General features: G+C 47.6%; 2 protein-coding genes across 8 annotated transcripts in view; both read left to right on the forward strand.

Moving 5' to 3' along the window:
• The window catches only part of plxnb2b (plexin b2b), a 150998-nt gene extending 143499 nt beyond the window's left edge, over positions 1-7499 (forward strand). For all 3 annotated transcript variants that reach the window (XM_053884847.1, XM_053884846.1, XM_053884848.1), the window contains one exon: positions 4982-7499. In XM_053884847.1, the coding sequence (XP_053740822.1) occupies positions 4982-5086 (105 nt within the window). In that variant the 3' untranslated portion in view covers positions 5087-7499. The remainder of the gene's footprint in view (positions 1-4981) is intronic.
• Positions 7500-10298: 2799 nt separating this feature from the next.
• tubgcp6 (tubulin, gamma complex associated protein 6) overlaps positions 10299-21341 on the forward strand; it is a 28222-nt gene continuing 17179 nt past the window's right edge. For 2 of the 5 annotated variants that reach the window (XM_053885057.1, XM_053885055.1), the window contains exons 1-10: positions 12267-12737; positions 13959-14746; positions 14818-14981; positions 15538-15751; positions 16439-16597; positions 18088-18209; positions 18280-18334; positions 18407-18516; positions 18596-18687; positions 20644-20783. In XM_053885057.1, the coding sequence (XP_053741032.1) occupies positions 13979-14746; positions 14818-14981; positions 15538-15751; positions 16439-16597; positions 18088-18209; positions 18280-18334; positions 18407-18516; positions 18596-18687; positions 20644-20783 (1824 nt within the window). In that variant the 5' untranslated portion in view covers positions 12267-12737; positions 13959-13978. Of the gene's footprint in view, positions 10578-12265; positions 12738-13958; positions 14747-14817; positions 14982-15537; positions 15752-16438; positions 16598-18087; positions 18210-18279; positions 18517-18595; positions 18688-20643; positions 20784-21341 lie in introns of those variants that run through there. The other 3 variants (XM_053885053.1, XM_053885056.1, XM_053885054.1) reach the window with 2 other exon arrangements.

Raw genomic sequence — 21341 nt, forward strand, 5'->3', positions numbered from 1 at the left:
CGAGGTTTTGACCTGTGAGCTGGAGGTTTTCATCGGTGTGTTTGAGACTTCCACCCGAGGTTTTCACCTGTGAGCTGGAGGTTTTCATCGGTGTGTTTGAGACTTCCATCCGAGGTTTTCACCTGTGAGCTGGAGGTTTTCATCTGTGTGTTTGAGACTTCCACCCGAGGTTTTCACCTGTGAGCCTGAGGTTTTCATCGGTGTGTTTGAGACTTCCATCCGAGGTTTTCACCTGTGAGCTGGAGGTTTTCATCGGTGTGTTTGAGACTTCCATCCGAGGTTTTCACCTGTGAGCCTGAGGTTTTCATCTGTGTGTTTGAGACTTCCATCCGAGGTTTTCACCTGTGAGCCTGAGGTTTTCATCTGTGTGTTTGAGACTTCCATCCGAGGTTTTCACCTGTGAGCCTGAGGTTTTCATCTGTGTGTTTGAGACTTCCATCTGAGGTTTTCACCTGTGAGCTGGAGGTTTTCATCTGTGTGTTTGAGACTTCCACCCGAGGTTTTCACCTGTGAGCTGGAGGTTTTCATCTGTGTGTTTGAGACTTCCGTCCGAGGTTTTGACCTGTGAGCTGGAGGTTTTCATCTGTGTGTTTGAGACTTCCACCCGAGGTTTTCACCTGTGAGCTGGAGGTTTTCATCGATGTGTTTGAGACTTCCATCCGAGGTTTTCACCTGTGAGCCTGAGGTTTTCATCGGTGTGTTTGAGACTTCCATCCGAGGTTTTCACCTGTGAGCTGGAGGTTTTCATCGGTGTGTGTGAGACTTCCATCCGAGGTTTTCACCTGTGAGCTGGAGGTTTTCATCTGTGTGTTTGAGACTTCCACCCGAGGTTTTCACCTGTGAGCTGGAGCTTTTCATGGGTGTGTTTGAGACTTCCACCCGAGGTTTTCACCTGTGAGCTGGAGGTTTTCATCGGTGTGTTTGAGACTTCCGTCCGAGGTTTTCACCTGTGAGCTGGAGGTTTTCATCGGTGTGTTTGAGACTTCCACCCGAGGTTTTCACCTGTGAGCTGGAGGTTTTCATCGGTGTGTTTGAGACTTCCGTCCGAGGTTTTGACCTGTGAGCTGGAGGTTTTCATCTGTGTGTTTGAGACTTCCGTCCGAGGTTTTGACCTGTGAGCTGGAGGTTTTCATCGGTGTGTTTGAGACTTCCACCCGAGGTTTTGACCTGTGAGCTGGAGGTTTTCATCGGTGTGTTTGAGACTTCCGTCCGAGGTTTTCACCTGTGAGCTGGAGGTTTTCATCGGTGTGTTTGAGACTTCCACCCGAGGTTTTCACCTGTGAGCTGGAGCTTTTCATGGGTGTGTTTGAGACTTCCACCCGAGGTTTTCACCTGTGAGCTGGAGGTTTTCATCGGTGTGTTTGAGACTTCCGTCCGAGGTTTTCACCTGTGAGCTGGAGGTTTTCATCGGTGTGTTTGAGACTTCCACCCGAGGTTTTCACCTGTGAGCCTGAGGTTTTCATCGGTGTGTTTGAGACTTCCATCCGAGGTTTTCACCTGTGAGCTGGAGGTTTTCATCGGTGTGTTTGAGACTTCCATCCGAGGTTTTCACCTGTGAGCCTGAGGTTTTCATCTGTGTGTTTGAGACTTCCATCCGAGGTTTTCACCTGTGAGCCTGAGGTTTTCATCTGTGTGTTTGAGACTTCCATCCGAGGTTTTCACCTGTGAGCCTGAGGTTTTCATCTGTGTGTTTGAGACTTCCACCCGAGGTTTTCACCTGTGAGCTGGAGGTTTTCATCTGTGTGTTTGAGACTTCCGTCCGAGGTTTTGACCTGTGAGCTGGAGGTTTTCATCTGTGTGTTTGAGACTTCCACCCGAGGTTTTCACCTGTGAGCTGGAGGTTTTCATCGATGTGTTTGAGACTTCCATCCGAGGTTTTCACCTGTGAGCCTGAGGTTTTCATCGGTGTGTTTGAGACTTCCATCCGAGGTTTTCACCTGTGAGCTGGAGGTTTTCATCGGTGTGTGTGAGACTTCCATCCGAGGTTTTCACCTGTGAGCTGGAGGTTTTCATCTGTGTGTTTGAGACTTCCACCCGAGGTTTTGACCTGTGAGCTGGAGCTTTTCATGGGTGTGTTTGAGACTTCCACCCGAGGTTTTCACCTGTGAGCTGGAGGTTTTCATCGGTGTGTTTGAGACTTCCGTCCGAGGTTTTCACCTGTGAGCTGGAGGTTTTCATCGGTGTGTTTGAGACTTCCACCCGAGGTTTTCACCTGTGAGCTGGAGGTTTTCATCGGTGTGTTTGAGACTTCCGTCCGAGGTTTTGACCTGTGAGCTGGAGGTTTTCATCTGTGTGTTTGAGACTTCCGTCCGAGGTTTTGACCTGTGAGCTGGAGGTTTTCATCGGTGTGTTTGAGACTTCCACCCGAGGTTTTCACCTGTGAGCTGGAGGTTTTCATCGGTGTGTTTGAGACTTCCATCCGAGGTTTTCACCTGTGAGCTGGAGGTTTTCATCTGTGTGTTTGAGACTTCCACCCGAGGTTTTCACCTGTGAGCCTGAGGTTTTCATCGGTGTGTTTGAGACTTCCATCCGAGGTTTTCACCTGTGAGCTGGAGGTTTTCATCGGTGTGTTTGAGACTTCCATCCGAGGTTTTCACCTGTGAGCCTGAGGTTTTCATCTGTGTGTTTGAGACTTCCATCCGAGGTTTTCACCTGTGAGCCTGAGGTTTTCATCTGTGTGTTTGAGACTTCCATCCGAGGTTTTCACCTGTGAGCCTGAGGTTTTCATCTGTGTGTTTGAGACTTCCATCTGAGGTTTTCACCTGTGAGCTGGAGGTTTTCATCTGTGTGTTTGAGACTTCCACCCGAGGTTTTCACCTGTGAGCTGGAGGTTTTCATCTGTGTGTTTGAGACTTCCGTCCGAGGTTTTGACCTGTGAGCTGGAGGTTTTCATCTGTGTGTTTGAGACTTCCACCCGAGGTTTTCACCTGTGAGCTGGAGGTTTTCATCGATGTGTTTGAGACTTCCATCCGAGGTTTTCACCTGTGAGCCTGAGGTTTTCATCGGTGTGTTTGAGACTTCCATCCGAGGTTTTCACCTGTGAGCTGGAGGTTTTCATCGGTGTGTGTGAGACTTCCATCCGAGGTTTTCACCTGTGAGCTGGAGGTTTTCATCTGTGTGTTTGAGACTTCCACCCGAGGTTTTCACCTGTGAGCTGGAGCTTTTCATGGGTGTGTTTGAGACTTCCACCCGAGGTTTTCACCTGTGAGCTGGAGGTTTTCATCGGTGTGTTTGAGACTTCCGTCCGAGGTTTTCACCTGTGAGCTGGAGGTTTTCATCGGTGTGTTTGAGACTTCCACCCGAGGTTTTCACCTGTGAGCTGGAGGTTTTCATCGGTGTGTTTGAGACTTCCGTCCGAGGTTTTGACCTGTGAGCTGGAGGTTTTCATCTGTGTGTTTGAGACTTCCGTCCGAGGTTTTGACCTGTGAGCTGGAGGTTTTCATCGGTGTGTTTGAGACTTCCACCCGAGGTTTTCACCTGTGAGCTGGAGGTTTTCATCGGTGTGTTTGAGACTTCCGTCCGAGGTTTTCACCTGTGAGCTGGAGGTTTTCATCGGTGTGTTTGAGACTTCCACCCGAGGTTTTCACCTGTGAGCTGGAGGTTTTCATCGGTGTGTTTGAGACTTCCACCCGAGGTTTTCACCTGTGAGCTGGAGGTTTTCATCGGTGTGTTTGAGACTTCCATCCGAGGTTTTCACCTGTGAGCCTGAGGTTTTCATCTGTGTGTGTGAGACTTCCATCCGAGGTTTTCACCTGTGAGCTGGAGGTTTTCATCGATGTGTTTGAGACTTCCATCCGAGGTTTTCACCTGTGAGCTGGAGGTTTTCATCGATGTGTTTGAGACTTCCACCCGAGGTTTTCACCTGTGAGCGTGAGGTTTTCATGGGTGTGTTTGAGACTTCCATCCGAGGTTTTCACCTGTGAGCTGGAGGTTTTCATCGGTGTGTTTGAGACTTCCATCCGAGGTTTTGACCTGTGAGCTGGAGGTTTTCATCGGTGTGTTTGAGACTTCCGTCCGAGGTTTTCACCTGTGAGCTGGAGGTTTTCATCTGTGTGTTTGAGACTTCCGTCCGAGGTTTTCACCTGTGAGCTGGAGGTTTTCATCTGTGTGTTTGAGACTTCCATCTGAGGTTTTCACCTGTGAGCTGGAGGTTTTCATGGGTGTGTTTGAGACTTCCACCCGAGGTTTTCACCTGTGAGCTGGAGGTTTTCATCGGTGTGTTTGAGACTTCCGTCCGAGGTTTTCACCTGTGAGCTGGAGGTTTTCATCTGTGTGTTTGAGACTTCCATCTGAGGTTTTCACCTGTGAGCCGGAGGTTTTCATCTGTGTGTTTGAGACTTCCATCTGAGGTTTTCACCTGTGAGCTGGAGGTTTTCATGGGTGTGTTTGAGACTTCCATCCGAGGTTTTCACCTGTGAGCCGGAGGTTTTCATCTGTGTGTTTGAGACTTCCATCTGAGGTTTTCACCTGTGAGCTGGAGGTTTTCATGGGTGTGTTTGAGACTTCCATCCGAGGTTTTCACCTGTGAGCCTGAGGTTTTCATCTGTGTGTTTGAGACTTCCACCCGAGGTTTTCACCTGTGAGCTGGAGGTTTTCATGGGTGTGTTTGAGACTTCCACCCGAGGTTTTCACCTGTGAGCTGGAGGTTTTCATCGGTGTGTTTGAGACTTCCATCCGAGGTTTTCACCTGTGAGCTGGAGGTTTTCATCTGTGTGTTTGAGACTTCCATCCGAGGTTTTCACCTGTGAGCTGGAGGTTTTCACTTTCACTTGTGTGCAGTGAAGTGATTTTTATTTGTGCACATGGAATGAACAGTCAACATTCTCACGATATATTGGCTGGTGTTCAATATCCCCAGACCTCTGCCAGTGAAAGTGACCTGCATTGTAAATGAAACTGGATGGTTCCAGATTTCCACTTCCTCCCAAACCTTCTCTCTCCTGGCCTCACGTGTCCTCCTCTCCGTTCGTCCTCCTTCCAGATCATCGCCTCCCTGGAGGACGACCCGGCCGCTCAAAGTAAACAGCTGACCCTGCGGCTGCAGCAGGTCGCCGCTGCCCTGGAGAACAAAGTGACTGACCTCTAACCCGAGATGGATCCAGGTGTGGGGCGGGTCCCGCCAGCCACTCCGGGGGCTTACTTCTTCCTTCTCCAACGATCCCAACATGGAGATGGGACCAAGACTGGAGGCCTTGGGGACAATATTCTGCGGAGTATCAGGGACAGTTGGAGTTGTTCGCCTTAAAGCTCACTTGCCAAACCCCCTTAAAAGGTCTGCGCTCACGCCTCGCCGCTCCCATCATGCATTGCGGGGGAGGTAAGCCCACCTGTGGGAAACTGGCGCTCCGGATCATCAGATGTTGAGTTTCATTTCTGTTCCAAATCAAGAAATCCTTTATGTATTTTTTTATCGTGATGTCTTTGCGCCCAAAGCTTTATAAGGAAAACAGTGTGTTTGTACGGGCAGCCTGTGGACGGCGTTTGTATCAGGCACAGTGCGTGCGTGCGAGGACGCTCCCGCCATCGTGGCTCAGTCGAACAACTGCTTTGTCTCTTTAGTCCCACAGTGTCAACCTCCCTTCGCACCTCACGAGGGCGCCACACAAATCCAAGACTGCGTACACACTCCGCCAATTATACCCTCCAATTTGGTCCCAGTAAGAAATCATGTTCGCACACTTAATTCGTCGTGAGTAGATGGTTTTATTAAAGCCGCTCCCCTTGACGAAATAACGGTAATTTTTTCGCAATAAATGGACGTAAAAAACAATCTGGCAACATCAAAATTCAAAAGAATTTCAATATTAACACTATAAGACTGTTATTGTGTTATAAAATAAAGACCTGCAGTTTTTTGTGATGCCATCTCAGGAGTGTGAACGCAGTCGTTGCTTTGTGTTTGCCAGCCGTTGCAGTGCGTTTGGGAATCCAGACTAGCACAGTCAATCTCCCTTTATTGTACAGATACATTCCTCCTCAAGCGAAGCACAGAAGAACACTTGTTTTCCTGAACAACTTCAGATTTTTAACCTAGCGTTTACTGTTTTAATAGCTTTTGGTTTCACGCGGAAACGTCCGGACCTTCGTGGAGTCGCTCATATTAACGCTACAATAGCACCATGAGTCGCAATCATTACCGTGTTGAGGAATCGTAGCATTTCAGCAATATGTCGGACAGATTTTTATCGGCTTTTATTTGTCTTGTTTTTTTTAATAACTTCTTTTTGCTTTTTATGAAATAATTCTGCCTCGAAAGCTCAAATTAGCCAATTGCTAACGTGAATAACTTGCTAGCGGCTGGTACGTCTGCTTCACACGACACGACTCTGAAGATTACGAAGCCGTCAGAACAAATTCATGATGGTTTAGCGCCCTCTATTGGATTAGTTGTAAAGGACAGTGGTCTTGACGCTTTTGCTATTTAGCTAAGAACCAATTGGTGATGCAAACTGTTCAAAATATACGTTTGATATTTTGTTTAAAAATAGTGTTGTGTTTATGATAACCGTTGGAGGGCGCTACATCGTAACATAATAAAAATCGGGAGCCAACATTGTATATATGTTCATGTTTAAGGTCACATGACTAGAGCACATATGAAGTCCTTGCTGTTTATTGCAGTTAAAATTTAGTCGGTACGTTCTACGCCGAATGCCCCGCACGAGGCTTTGGCGTCTCACACAATTCAGAATATCCGTGACAAACGAATATTTATTCTACATAGGAAATGAGTGGAATCTAGGCTCTTGGAACTCTGGCGTCTGGCTCCAATTGGAGTTCCACTTTCATAATAACAATTTAATTCCGAACAAGCACCTTCATGTCTAACGGTCATGTGACTTGTGATGAGTCAGGTGGTTCTTAACAGGCTGATCGAAAGTGGAACTTACTACTGAACAGCAGGGGGCCATGAGGAACACATGGTACGATGGCACAATTGTTGCTCTACCCTCTCTCTTCATCAGCCTCCAGTCACACCTTCATGCCCTCCTTCCTCACGGAGCTCAGGTTCTCTTCCTCTTCTTCGTCTCCAACATTCCTGCTCCGGTTCCTCTTCAGTTTCCCAAACCGTTTGTCTCCACATGTCCCTCTGATCTAGTCACTCCCACTCATCTAAAGGCCCATTTATGCTCAATGTTACATTCGGATCCGGACGGAAACTTCAGTCCATGTTCTGCGTTCATTTCCGCTGTATTTCTGCGTATTTCCACAAAGCTTACGGATACGAGCCAAACACAGCAGTAGTCAGTTTGTTGTTGTTGTTATGAACGTTTGACTCTGGGCTGCTCCCCCTGGTGGATATGGTTGGTGAACAGCACCAACGTAACAAACGCATAGAAGAATGTGACGATAATTTCGTAGAATTTCGTATATAAAGGGAGCATAGGTGGGTCCTAACTCTGACTCCAGTGACTAGATACTCGGCACCTGTCGAGTTCTTCTTGTAAAAGATCATGTTTCCGGTGACACCTTCAGAGTCGTGTCAGGTGAAGTCAGCATTTCTGAACAAAAAGATGTTACGTTCCGGGATGTAAATAACTGTGGCGATGGTTCAAAGTTTCAGCGCGTTGAGCCGAGGGACATGGTCAGAGAGACCTGCTCAACAGTCGTTTGTCGCCAAATGTAAATTTAGATTTGTTGTAAATGTGTTGCAATATTTACAGTTTGATCAGTGGAAGGTTAAATCATGTAGAGGACCTGCTCGGGGGCGTAAGAGAGTGGCTTTCGATGGGAATAGCTGACAACTGCGATGTCTGTTGTTATTTAGCATCAACTCAATGCAAACGCTTCTTTGAGAGCCTTTCTTTGACCACAAACGTGCCTTACACAGAGGGAGAGGGGGGTGTGAAACGCGCCTCTGTTTCAAAGCGACGGTGGGGATTATCGAAAGACGATAGACACAGCAATGTATTCGGTGAGTTTTTTTTTTTTTTTCATTTCCGTGTGCTGTCTAAACCGCGATAGATGCTGCCGCCACGTTTCGACGGGCTGAAAACATTTCCGTGCGATTTTTCCTTCCTGGTTGCGATTTGTGCTTTTTTATTTCGTGTGTCTGTGACGTGTGCTTCATAGGACTTTGGCGGCCAAAAAAAGCCAAACTTAATCAATGTCAAAACGATGGCGGATACGAGTCGGGGGTTGGCCATCGACGATGTCCGGCATTCCTTAAGGAGAAAAAATATTCCGTAGACTGAATATAGCGGGAACTTGTTCCGATGTTGTTGATTTTCTTTTTCCTCGGCTATTTCACAGTGTGTACGATAAATGATCTATAATCGACAAATGTTTCTTACTGCTGTGCAGTTATTATTTTTATTTCTCTATATGATATAAATCTTTGTAACAAATGTTGAATTACTGTATTCTGACTGTGTACTCCTATGCATCCAGTCCTGGAACAAAAGAAGAAGAAAAAAAAAACTCACCTGGTCGAGTTTTTTCTTGTTTCTGTGTTGAAAGTGATCACTTTATCAAATCTTTACAGCCTCATGAGTCGGAAAGAACAGACAAACAAAAAATTCCACTAAATTTACATCTCATTTGGGGACGGTTACGATAAAAATATGGCGATGAAAATACGGTGATCTGTCAGTGTGCAGGGTTTCTGCCAGGATTTTGTGGCGCAGTGAAAACGCTAGCTTTTAATCATGAGAAGTAAATCTGCCTCCAATCCAAGCCGTCCTCACGCTCTTCACCGTCTCTTCACATGTGCGCCACTTGAGTTCCGTGAGCAACGGACCTCAGTCATTTTGATTCTTTTAGGACTTTTCCTCAAATAACACGGCAAAAACCGCCATGAACGCTGTGTTGTACACGGTCCTCCTTTATTGACAGCGATTTAGTGGCGTCATTTTCAGTCATGCTTCACTAGACATCTACGAAAACGGAAGAAAACTCTACCTACAGTGGGAAGACTTCAGTGTAGAGGGTCAAAACCCCTCGCAGGGGTCTCTCTGTGGTGCTAAAGCGCTGCGTTGAATTCCACTGTGTGTCATTGCAAACCTTTCCAAAACAGCAAAACATATGATCTGGAGGGTAACAATCCCCTGCTGGTGGCTTCCTGGTGCCCAGTGTACGACATCCATTTGCAACATTAAGATCTTTTCCAGGTGATAAATAGCCACTAACCTGCTCAGCCAATCGTAGCGGTTGCTGGAAATCAGGACTCGCTAAGCTGAGGTTCTAATGACGGTGTCCAAAGTGTAATGCAACTCCAGAAGTGCCGTCGAGGCGTCATTTCAGAGCGAGTGCTTCGGTATGATTAGGTCGATAAGTGTCTCCTTCGGACTGCCATCGCACCAGACGAAGGATCCGATTCCACTTGGATGTACATACAGTGAATATAAATTCATGCAAGAAATTTAAAAAGCCTTGCGAAGGGAAACATTGCGGTACAACTGGTGCGCTAATCTGTCGATGACGCATTCTTCCGATATTTTTTTCTGAAAAACATGAGTAGTGAGTAAGTCCCTCCTTCCCGAAATTAAATTCCAGACATTCCAGTCTCCAGATGGTCGAAACTTCTCCTGTTGCGTCGATAAATCTGACGAACCCAAAGATGTGCTTTTTAAGAAAGACGCCAAAATGGAGGCCAGTGGTTGGTGGAGCGACACGACAAGCAGACGGTGGACATCGTTGGTAAAACCTTTCCGAGAACCTCATCAGTGCAGCGTTCGCTTGGTTCGTCCTCACAAATCGCAACTAATGACTCACTTGCAAAGCACTTTGAGACGCGGCAGTACGATATAAAAGTTATAATTCACGGTTGGACTGCGAGTCTTTCAAGCGTCAGAAAGGTTTTCTGGGGGTTGACATTTGGATAGCTAATGAATCAGAGCGTAAAGGGTCCTGGACTGTGGTGCTCCACCAGCAGCTGTGAGTCTTCTGGAGTCCATTACTTCCCTGCACAGGTCGTTCTGGATGAACAGTATCCGACAGAGTTGTGTGTGTGTGTGGACGAGGATGTTGCGCACAGATTTCATCACACGCTCCTCTTTGAATGAGCAGAAGACAAATGTGCCCTTCAGTCATTCGGCTTTGTCTCTCCACTTCTGGAATATTGATTTGCTTTTGCAGAAACACGGCGTGAATACTGCCGAGCCGCGTCACCTTGGCCGAATAACCCCCCCTCCCCAAACCTCCTGCGCCTCCGCTTGTTCATGAATCTGTGGCTGACTTTTATTTTTTAAGAGTCATCAACTGACTCATGAGGTGAATCCGAAAAAGAATCTTCTGGCTCCGTCCGCTCAGTGACCACCGACGTGACATCATCAAGGTTCATTTGTGGCAGATGAAGACTGACGCTGTCGCCTGCAATTCCTCTTCAGTTTCTCGTCGGATGGTTGTCGGAATGAGCCACCAGTGTAAATGACGGTCGGAGAAATAGCTGCCAAAACATTCATAAGGTGCTGACAGCTGAGAACGCAGGGCCGAGAGACAAAGCTGCCTCGCAGGGTTGTTTCACAAACAAAGGCGAGAGGCCGGACAGCGCCATCTACTGAGCCAGCCAGGAGCAGATTTAAGTACAGCAGTACAGGCGGAGCGTGAGATGGACGGGCAGAAGTCACTCTGAAGTGGTAAGAGCTGAGCCAGAAGGCAAGAAAGACGTCGACACTAACGTGTTACTGATTCACGTTTTGTTGTGATGCGATTATGTGCGATGAACTGTTGCGCTACGGTATGGGAACGGGGTATGTGACACGTTTGGGCCACCAGGGTCACAGATTTAGTGTTCCAGAGACCATCCACCATGTTGCCTTTCCACCAACTTTATACCTGCCCCCAGCAGGTTGACCTACTTTTTAATGTGACCTTAGATCAGGGTTCGGGAAAGAGCCGAAAAACCCACAGATTTTAAATAAAATGTAATTCCATGAAAGCTATATTTATCCATCCATCTATTCATCTTACAAAAAGTAATTTATTTTTTTTTTCATATTTTTGACAGCGATAAAGTGACATTTCTCATGCTCACCAGGTCAGCCACACCAGTTAATGTCTACTGGTGTCAAGCCAGACTGTATGGTTCTGTGTAAGCGTTACGATACGTGTCTTCCTCAGCTGCAGTACAGTAAATCCAATACTATTGTCATTGATCTGGTTAAGGCGAGAGCAGCATTAGCTTGCAGTGCAGTCAACCAATCACAGTGCTTGGTCGCTACATAGCTCCGCCTCCACAGCCGGTTAGCTGAGAAGCGCAGTGCTCTGGGAACAGAAGAGAAGCAGGAAAACAGCGTGTTTTTGCACTTAAATGTCAATAAGACGCCTGTAAGTTCATTGGTCTGATGTGACAAGACAAGCTCTTGGCTGCATGAAGCTTGTTTGCGAGCAAAATTCCATAGTGATCGATGACTATGATTGGTTGTTGTGAGCTGGTTGTTGAGAGTGATAGCACCACGCATGACTCACAGCAGCCCAACAGAAACAATGTAAACCTTACATGCATTTGTGAATGTGAAACTATACATGAATTAAGATGCCTTGCTCATGGGATCCAACTGGCACCTGCTCAGCACCATGTCGCCAAGTGAGCACATTATATTTGGCAGAAGGCTCTTGACATACAGCAGAGCGAGACACTCTCCATGGATGTTTCCGTCCCGCAGCTCTTCATTAACCTTCATGCTCCTAGAGCACCTGCAGGTGTCAGAAGGTCGTGAGGTCAACCCGAGACGCCAGCTCTGTCACATTAGCTCCGCCCCCTCACCTGCGTTCCTGCGGGGAGCTCTTCAACTCCAGCGCTGCTGAACTTGAAGCACTTCAAAGTGGGTCAACAGCAAGACAGTTTGAGGCACATTTCCTCTCCGAGTTTCAAGATGTTTTTGGCAGAACTTTTCAAGGCGTAAGTGGGTGAGAGCTTGTGTGGTTGGGCGGCTGTGCTTCTGCTGCCAGGGTCGCCAGCGGCAGCAGGAGCGGTTGTTCACCAGCAGGTGTGTCTCACCTCAACGTGTCGCTCTGCTTCAACTGAGGTTTGGCTCTGATTTGCTCTGTCTGCACAGGAGGGAGAGGAGGAGCGGGAGGGATAGATAAGCAGCGATGCTGCGGTTCATGATGAAGTTAAAACATTAGATTGTTGATCATTTAGATTGAATTGTTTTAATTCATACGGATCGAAAATCAGAAAATAAATGATACCGAAAAGTATTTAAAAGTTTATATTTGTTATTTTGAATTTGACGATCAAGTCTATAAACATGTAGAGGAAACATGTGTACAAACAGTCTTTATTCGTAGTGATAAAAGAGAATAATAAATAGAAAGAAATAGTGTTTACGGGAATACATTTGTAATTTCCCACTTTTTATGCGTTGCCTGAACGCCTTCTATTCACTCACATGCCGCCCTTAGTGCACCAGCCAATCGGCGGCGACAAGCCGCTTATCTTGGCCAATCAACGCACAGCAAGCTTCTTCCTCGCCAATCAGATCTAAATAGGAAGCATAACGGCAACTTTGAAGGCTGCGACTGATGCCATATACAAACTTGCTAGCTAGCATCAGCGTCGCAACCTCAGAGTAAAGACGCAAGTACCGCTGGAGTGGAACACATGCTTCAAGTGAGGGGGGTTGTAGACGAGTGTTGAACTGCTGTTCGCACCTTCTGGAACAGTCGGCGAGCGCTGGCGTCCACGCGCGCGGCTGCAGGTGGCTAACAACATTAGCTCCGGAGGGAAGGACAGAGAGATGGACGCCGGCTGGAGCTGGGCTTCACCTCCGCTCCGCTCGTCGTGACGGCAGGTAAATACACACCGTTATTGTCCCTAGATATACGGAACATATTGCTTTAAAATGAGGAGAGAGGCGATGTATAACACGTCGCTTCCAACCTAACTTTCACGTTTTCATACCGCTGTTAGCTCATGCATCGAATGTCTGACATCAAAATGTTTCTGTTGGGTTTCGAATGCAAAAGGTCACAAAAAGCAATATTGAGTTTACATTACACGTTGAGGTAATCTAAAATAAAAAACGAAAGAAATACAATCCCTCCAAAAAACAGGTAAACAAACCAACCCATGACACAGCAGCAGCCTAAAAACGGTGCATGATCACCATGGTATGGAGCTCGTGTAGATGTTATCAAGTCAAGTATCAAGTAGAAATATTGACCTAATAATAATAATAATAATAATAGCAATTGTAAAAATAAAACCCAAAGAAAAATCAGGAGGTAGTCAAAGGGTTTTCATGCTGCATGAATGAAATGAAAGGGAACCAGACATTGTGACGTTTAGTTTTTGGAGAATATTGACGGATGGATCTTTTCCATGCTTAGACGGGACAGAACATCCTTTAACCAATGAGACAGGGTTGGCTGGGCAGCATCCTTCCATCGCAGCAACATACAGTGGTACCTCGGTTCTCCACCACAATCCCTTCCAGACGGCTGTTCTAAATCTGAATGGATTTTTCCCATTACAATGAATGGAAAAAGCAATAATGCGTTCCAAGCCTTAAACTAGTCTTTTGTAGGAGTGAATGTAGAGTGTCTGCTGCAGGTGGCTGTTCCTCTGTGTGTGTGGCCGCTGCATGTGGGAGGGGTTGCCGAGTGAGTGACGTCTCTCCAGAAGGGAAGAGGTGCCCGGTGCGTGTCCAGCTCTGAATGTGCGCTTCTGTGCAGTTTGGCTGTGACAAAGTCATAAACCAAGTCACGCTCTGTCCCAGACTGGCCTCATCCCTGTCCCAGCTCCAGCCCACAACAGGACATCAAACCCTGGAGTGAGCGCTCCAGCACCTCCCCTGTGACACTCTACCACGGTCCAGTGTGGAGACAGGAAAGGTTTTACACCTCAGTATGAAGAAAAAACAGTCAGTAAATGGAGCTAACGGGACACGTCTGCATACAGAGGCTGCGTTATACACAATAACAAAGCGTTTTGTGGCTCAGCTGATCGGTCCGCGCACGTTATGAGATGCGTTTATGGTAGGAATGATGACTATCTGGTGTCTCTCCTGCAGGTTGCAGCATCAGGACCACCATGTACCAAAGTTCCACTCACTCCAGCCAGTCTGGCAGCATCACCGAGCTCCTGAGCGCCCTCTGTGACAGCAGCCTGTCTGGGGTGTCATGGAAGCGGCGTGCGCTGGGCGGTGTCTCCAGAGAAGGCTACCATCGAGTCCTGAAGCGGCGAGCCTACGGCGCCCTGCTGTCCAAGCTCTTTCAAGATGCGGGCAAAACGACCAGGCCAGATCCCTTGGCCAGAACCCCGGCCCGGAACCGGGTCCTGATGATTTGTTTTGACCTGAGAGTGGCGGGCTGCCGGGAAGAGGCGGAGCGGCTGGAAGAGCAGCTGGAGAGGCTCCCTGACGGAGAGACGTCTGGGCTGAAGGAAGTCGACGCAGTCCTCCAGCTCCTAGTGCACCTGGCAGGTTCCGCCCCCCCGCCCCCCACCTCCTTCAGTCGGGACTACATGCGGCGGGAGAGGCCGGTGCTGCGACGCCAGCAGCCCTGGTGCTACCAGAGCGAGGAGCTGCAGCGGCTAGAGGCCCGGGCCTGGGGTCTGGTTTGTGGCGAGGAGTGGGGCGCCGTGGAGAGCCTGTGTGGCACTCACAGGTTGATGGACGCGGCGCCCGGAACCGGTTTGCTGGGTCTGAGGTCCAGAACTGATACTGAGGAAAGATTTGAAAGAGAGACGCGGATGTCTCTGTTTGGAGCGCTGCAGCACAGCCGGACCTCAGACATGGACATCAGGCTGGACCTGCCGCCTGTTCCGGGCAACATCGACGTCACTGGTCTGGCCATCAAGGTACATCGCTCGCTACTTTTATACAGTTTCAGTGGAAGTAGATAGAAGTGGTCAGGCACTGTTCTGTCCAGGTCCCGTCCTGTTTGGATCAGTCGGAGGACGAGGGCTTTCAGTCGTCTTCCAACTTGACCCCAGACTCGCAGTCAGAGACCAGCCCGAGTCCAGAGGTCGACATATGGGAGACCCTCCGAACCTTTGAGCCAGGAGTTCGCCGCTGCTGGGAGACAGTCGGCTGGTAACAATCGCAGAGTCACACGTCCAGTAGGGATGGGCAATAACTTACCGTACACGGTCCTCATAGGTTCACTGACGCACTCGTCTGCCTTGGTTCACATCAACACTTGATGTGCTGGTGAAAATAGTTGGATATTGGGCGGAGCTCCGCTCCAGCATTGGCAGCGTTGGCGGCGTCTTCCGCGTCCACATTAGGGTTCAGTGATGGCGGACACACTCTCACAGGCAGCGCTAATGCTACGAGCCGCCATCAGTTAGGGACCATCAACAAATCAAAGTATGAGTGAAATCTTAGAATTTCTCATCTCCACACTTAGTTCACTATTATATTTGAGCATAAACAAATAATGATGTTGGAGACAAACTCCACTAATAAGTTTCATCATGAAGCAGTTTCAAGAGGCTGTAGTGTCCAACACATGGAACAGATTGAAAATGCATTTATCGTGATAATTATTGTCATTTATTGCGATAACTTTTTATGTCCATATCGCCCCTTCCTAATGTCCAGTGTAGTTTGGGAATCATTCTGTATCGTTTTGTGGCGCCCCCTACAGCCCACCCGGCAAGAAGGAGTCCCTCTACCTGACAGAAGGAGGCAGGGAGGCGTTCGACCAGCTCTATCGTCTGTGGGAGGGGGAGATGAGGGTGGTGAGCTCCAGCCCTCCCTCTCCTCTCTTCCTGCTTCCTCTGGACTCTCAAACACAACTGGTGACCGACCTCCTCAACGTGCTGATCGGAGTGGCCTCCACCACCTTCCCCCTAAACCAGGTGAGACCTTTGTGGCTGAACTGAAGCAGCCGAGTGGTCCTCACACGCCTGAAACACTGTGGCCACACACACACACACACACACACACACACACAGTGACTGATGACACGCTCTGCTCCGAGGCTGGTAATGGATCTGATGTGACGGATTCATCGCGAGGACGTTAATAAAATCTCTCCTAAAACAAAATCGCTGGAGAGTTTTTACGCCCCTTTATTGCTTCCTATTAAGCTTTTATCCACCCTGGAGATGAGGTTGTTTTTATAACATAAATTGAATTCTAATTATGTTGTTTACCAGCCCCCCCCACTTTACACAGCCCCCCTCCTGTTCCGCTGCTAACAGACGTTTAATTGGTCAGTCGGCTGTTTTCTGAAATGGACTCATAAAAAGTCAAAACAATTAAAGGCACAATGGTGCTCAGCGCTCTCAGCCCTCACACAAAGTCTAGATTGCTTCCAAACACCGGGAATGTTTTCCCTCCCACCGACAGCGCGCGAGAGGTAAACTCATGAAGAGTGTCTGAGCTTAGTCTTTCTCCGTGGTCGATTTTAAAGAAGTTAGATTTGGCTGGAAAAAACTGCTCACGAATCACAAAAACATCTTTGGAGTGAAGCATTAATCCACGTGCTGCTGGAGTCACAGGATTCGCCGCAGGCTTCTAATCCTCCTTGTGTGTGTTGACAGAGTGTCGAGTTTGACGTGCGGCCCGGCGTGTGTGTGTCCGGAGCGTCTCCGGAGAGTGTGGCCCGCCTCCTCGGGGAGCTGGCTCAGTACGGCACCGATTACCTGCGACTGAGCCGCTTCTCTCTGCAGAGTGCTGACAAGAAAGGCTTGGTTTTCCAGGTGTGTGAGTCATGAGCTCCTCCGTTGGTTCTCTGCTTCCACATCACCATTTCATCCTCTCATCTATGTGTTTGTCACCTGTTGTCACGCCACTTACTTGTCTTGTTCATGTCATCTGTGAACATCCCCTTTCCCTTTTCCCTCATCCATTCATCAATTATGTATCCAAAATCCTATCGACTCCCCGATGAAAGTGTCATCATTTCATTCAGTCACGAATCGTCACTCTCTCATGATGACATCATGACTTCATTCATCACTCGAACATCACTTTGCCCTGCATCATCATGTATTCATCTTTACATCATCCTCTCATCCTGCGCTTGGTCGTCAAGTCATACTTCCAGTCCTCATCATCCATCCATCTATTCATCATCCCTTTATCCGTCATCTATCAATTCATCCATCTATTCATCCATCGATCTATTCATCCATCCATCTATTCATCCATCCATACATCTATTCATCCATCCATCTATTCATCCATCCATACATCTATTCATCCATCCATCCGTCCATCCATCTATTCATCCATCCATACATCTATCCATCCATCTATTCATCCATCCATCCATCCATCCATCCATCTATTCATTCGTCCATCCATCCATCCATCCATCTATCTATTCATCCACCCATCCATCCATCTATTCATTCATTCATCCATCCATCCATCATCTACTCATCCATCCATTCATCCATCTATCATCTATCCATCCATCTATTCATCCATCCATCCATCCATCCATTTATTCATCCATCCATCTATTCATCCATCCATCCATCTATTCATTCATCCATCCATCCATCTATCTATTCATCCACACATCCATCCATCTATTCATTCATCCATCCATCCATCATCTACTCATCCATCCATCCATCCATCTATTCATCCATCCACCCATCGATCCATCCATCCATCCATCCATCACTTTCACATGAATGTCACCCTCTCATTCATCACTCCATCAACCATCCATTATCATTCAGTCATCATTCACCCATCAATACGTACTCCTCAACTGCTCTCTCTGCAACTCATTGTTTCATTCGTCACCCTCTCACCTGCGACTCTCCATCATCTCCTTCACTGAACTGTTGATATAGATCTCATCCAACTCGTTCACATGAATGTGTTGCCCTCTCACTCATCTCACTCATCACTTCTCATGGAGACGTCATGCTTTCATTCATCACTTCATCAACAACGCATCATCATCAGCATTCGTTCATCTACGTGTCATCCTGTCCTCACATTTTCCTCGAGCCATCGTTCCTTTCATTCATCACTTCATCGTTTGGAATGATGACCTTGGAAAGAGGTGATCGCCTCACCCTCTCACCCACGGCTCTCTGACCGTGTTTCCATGCCTCCACTTTCTCTTATAAACCTGTGAGCTGCGTTCGGTTGCCGTTCATCGTGATGTTGGGCCGCCGTGACTAGTGCTTCAGTTCATGTGGTCACCCCCCTGTGATGTGGTCCTCAGGCGTTCACTGGGGGCCTCAGGAAGTACCTGCACTACTACCGGGCGTGTGTCCTGAGCACCCCGCCCACCCTCAGCCTGCTGACCATCAGCTTCCTCTTCCGTAAAGTGGGCCGGCAGCTCAGGTGAGGCCCAAACCTACCGTGGTTTTGACCCGGACGGTGGATGATCAGTGCCATTGTGCTGATCCCTCAGGTACCTGTCGGACCTGTGCCACGTGGACCGTGTCGACCACGACTCCTTTCCGGTGGTGAGTGATGACCTTCCACCTTCGTCGGCGTGTTCTCAGACAAGACGTGGACTCGGGGGTGTTTCTTCTCAGGGTGTTAAACTGCTGTCATACCTGTACGACGAGGCGCAGAACAACTGCAGCAACGAGAACTACCCCATCCTGCTGTCCCTGCTGAAGAGCAGCTGCGAGCCCTACACCAGGTCAGTGACGGACGCTGTCGTCTGCTCCGCTGAACCTCAGTGTTGTGTATCTTTTAATCCAGCGTCTTGCTTCCTCCAGGTTCGTGTCCGACTGGGTGTACAGCGGAATATTCCGGGATGTTTACGGAGAATTCATGATCCAGGTCAACGAAGACTATCTCGGCTGTCGAGGTGAACACCTGCGTACATACTTGAATATCTTTCCTTATGAAGACATAAACCTTTCCCCAGCCTCTTCCCCTAAACCTAACCCTCCAAAACACAAACCTGAACCAGGACACTGAGCCAAACTTTTTTACTGGTTATGTTGACCCAGTTATTTGGACGTTTTCACTCTCAAAACTCTATGTGGACCGGCCAAAATGTACTCATGAGATCAGTGTCATGTCAAAGATTGGTCCACACAAGAATAATAATACATGCACACACACTCACATGTTTGTGTTGCTATCCTCGCAGGGACATTGTGAGGTTTCTCATTGCCATAACCCTTTCCCCAGCCTCTCCCCCTTAACCTAGCCATCCAAAACAAATGTCTAACCTTGACCAGGACTCAGAACCAAACTGAAAGCTAATAATAATGACCTAGTTCTTTTGACATTTTAACCCTCAAAACTCTTGGGACCAGACAAAATCTCAGCACAAAGCAAAAGGTCCTCATAAGATCAGTGTCTTGTCAAAGGTTGGTCCACACAAGAATATTAATACATGTACACAAACACACACACAGACCTGCGGCCAGTGTGTTGTGTCACATTGTCTCTGAGGAAAACAGATTTTTCCTTTATTGCCTCATTGAACGTGTCCTTGTGTGACGGGTGCCATTAGTTGGTCGTCAGGAATCGCAGCCAAATCTGTTTTTTGGTGTTTTTGGTCGGCTCCTTAGGCTTTAGAGATGTTCTAATGTAGATCTGACCTTGGATTTAAGTTCCATTTTTAGTGCTGTAATGTTACTTGTTGTTCGCCAGAATTTTGCAATTGTAGTTAGTTAGAAATTCATTAAATGTAATGTTGTCATTTATATTCTAAATACAGCATGTTCTTGAGAACAAGCTGATTTTTTAGCCCGAATATATTTCGAGAAAAGAAAAATATTTTCGAAGACCCCTCATTTCTAAACTTACGAGCATAATTATAAAGATAATAATAAGACAAACAATTATGAGATATAATACAATCTACAATTATTGTATAGGGTCTCACAAGAAAATACAAGCTTGTTCAGTAGGAAACACCTTTTGAAATGAAATATTTGCTTTATATTATGTCTGTAATGTAATTTAAATTGTCCTGTGTAGAAAATAAGGAACATATTAAACTACTTTGTCAGAACCCATCAGCAAACTTTCTACCCGCAACATTCTTGACACCTTTGAACAAACAGAGAATTCCTAGAATATCCTACAGAATTAGTGCTAGAAACGCACTCAGAGAGTGAGGACCTGCAGCTTCAGTCAACCCCCAGCACAATCTCCCAATGTTAAAGAGGATCCCGACAGTGATCCGGATCACTCCTAAAATGGACTCATTTATGTCCCATTTGACAAATCTGTCCGTAACTTTTCCAAATTATTTGGAACATGGACAACATCATAACCTCCGTGGCAGAGGATGAAGCCTCATGCGCCTCCTCCTCCTCCAGGCTGTGGTCTACTCTGTATCAGCACCCGACAGCTCTCTACAATTACCTCCTCGTGTGAACCATTACAAGCTGTCATAATATTTTATGCGGAGCAACGCCGCCATTCAAGGTCGGCCCCTCGCTCGGCTTTGTCTGGCCAAGAGGTTAATTTGCTCATCGGCTACAGCTCATCAACTCCCGCCGCGAACCTCTGCTCCTCTCTCCGCCGCTTTTTGGAGGGCAGACAAATGTCATTGTTCTCCTCCGCGTCTGCCGAGCGAGGAAGCAATCAGCGGCGAGGCTTTTCCTGCCAAAGCTGCCGGCTCAGCGCGTTCCTGTTCGCTCGCGCTTTCTGGAAGGATCACTGAGCTAAGCGCTAACAATTCCCCGGCCTCACCTCCGGCGGCGTTCCAGGCCGCTTAAGTTGCGATAATAGGAAGACGTTTACCAACCTGTGTGCTACTTTTCCCTGGAATAACACAGGCTGCTGTGACGGTGTCTTGCAGATAAAAACTTTTGGGTTCAAGGCTACACGCTGATTTCTAAGGACGTGGAAGACAACGTGCCGGTCTTCCTGAGGCACATCGCGAATGAGGTGTACGTGTGCGGGAAAGCCATCAACCTGCTGAAGATCTGCTGCCCTCAGGTGAGCCTTCAGTAGAGCAGTGTTTTTCAACCTGTTTCTAGCCACGGCACCCTCGGTTCATTGAGAAAATCCCGTGGCTCACCACCAAAGGAACCTCAGCCGAAGTGCACCTGTGCTTAAAGTCCTATCGAAAATCCTTGTTCATTTGTGAAAAACTGTAGCTACTGACACTTCTTATTTTGCCAGGCTATTTGCAGAAACAAATTGCAGAAAATGTATGTTTCACATGTGTCCAGAAAGGGGCAGGCAATATGGCAAAATATATCATGATTTATTTATTTACTTACTTTAAATAACTGTTAACTTTGACGGTCCATGAGTATCATTGAAGTTTTGAAGTAAGACGTCACGTTAGCCATTAGCTCTGCGGTGCAGACAGTCTTTGGCGTCCCGGCTCCGAGAAGGATCCCTCCCTCCCTCTCTCCATGGTTCTGTGGTGAAAGTGTGTGAAAAGTAAAGTAAAGTTAGAGGCGCGTCAGGTTTAAAAACAGCTGTAAGTTGCGCATGTGAGCGGCTTCTTCGCTGTGAGTGTGTGGGAAGACACACTGCAGCTCTACA

This window comes from Synchiropus splendidus, chromosome 14 (assembly GCF_027744825.2).
Source record: "Synchiropus splendidus isolate RoL2022-P1 chromosome 14, RoL_Sspl_1.0, whole genome shotgun sequence".
In the NCBI taxonomy this organism is placed as follows: domain Eukaryota; kingdom Metazoa; phylum Chordata; class Actinopteri; order Syngnathiformes; family Callionymidae; genus Synchiropus; species Synchiropus splendidus.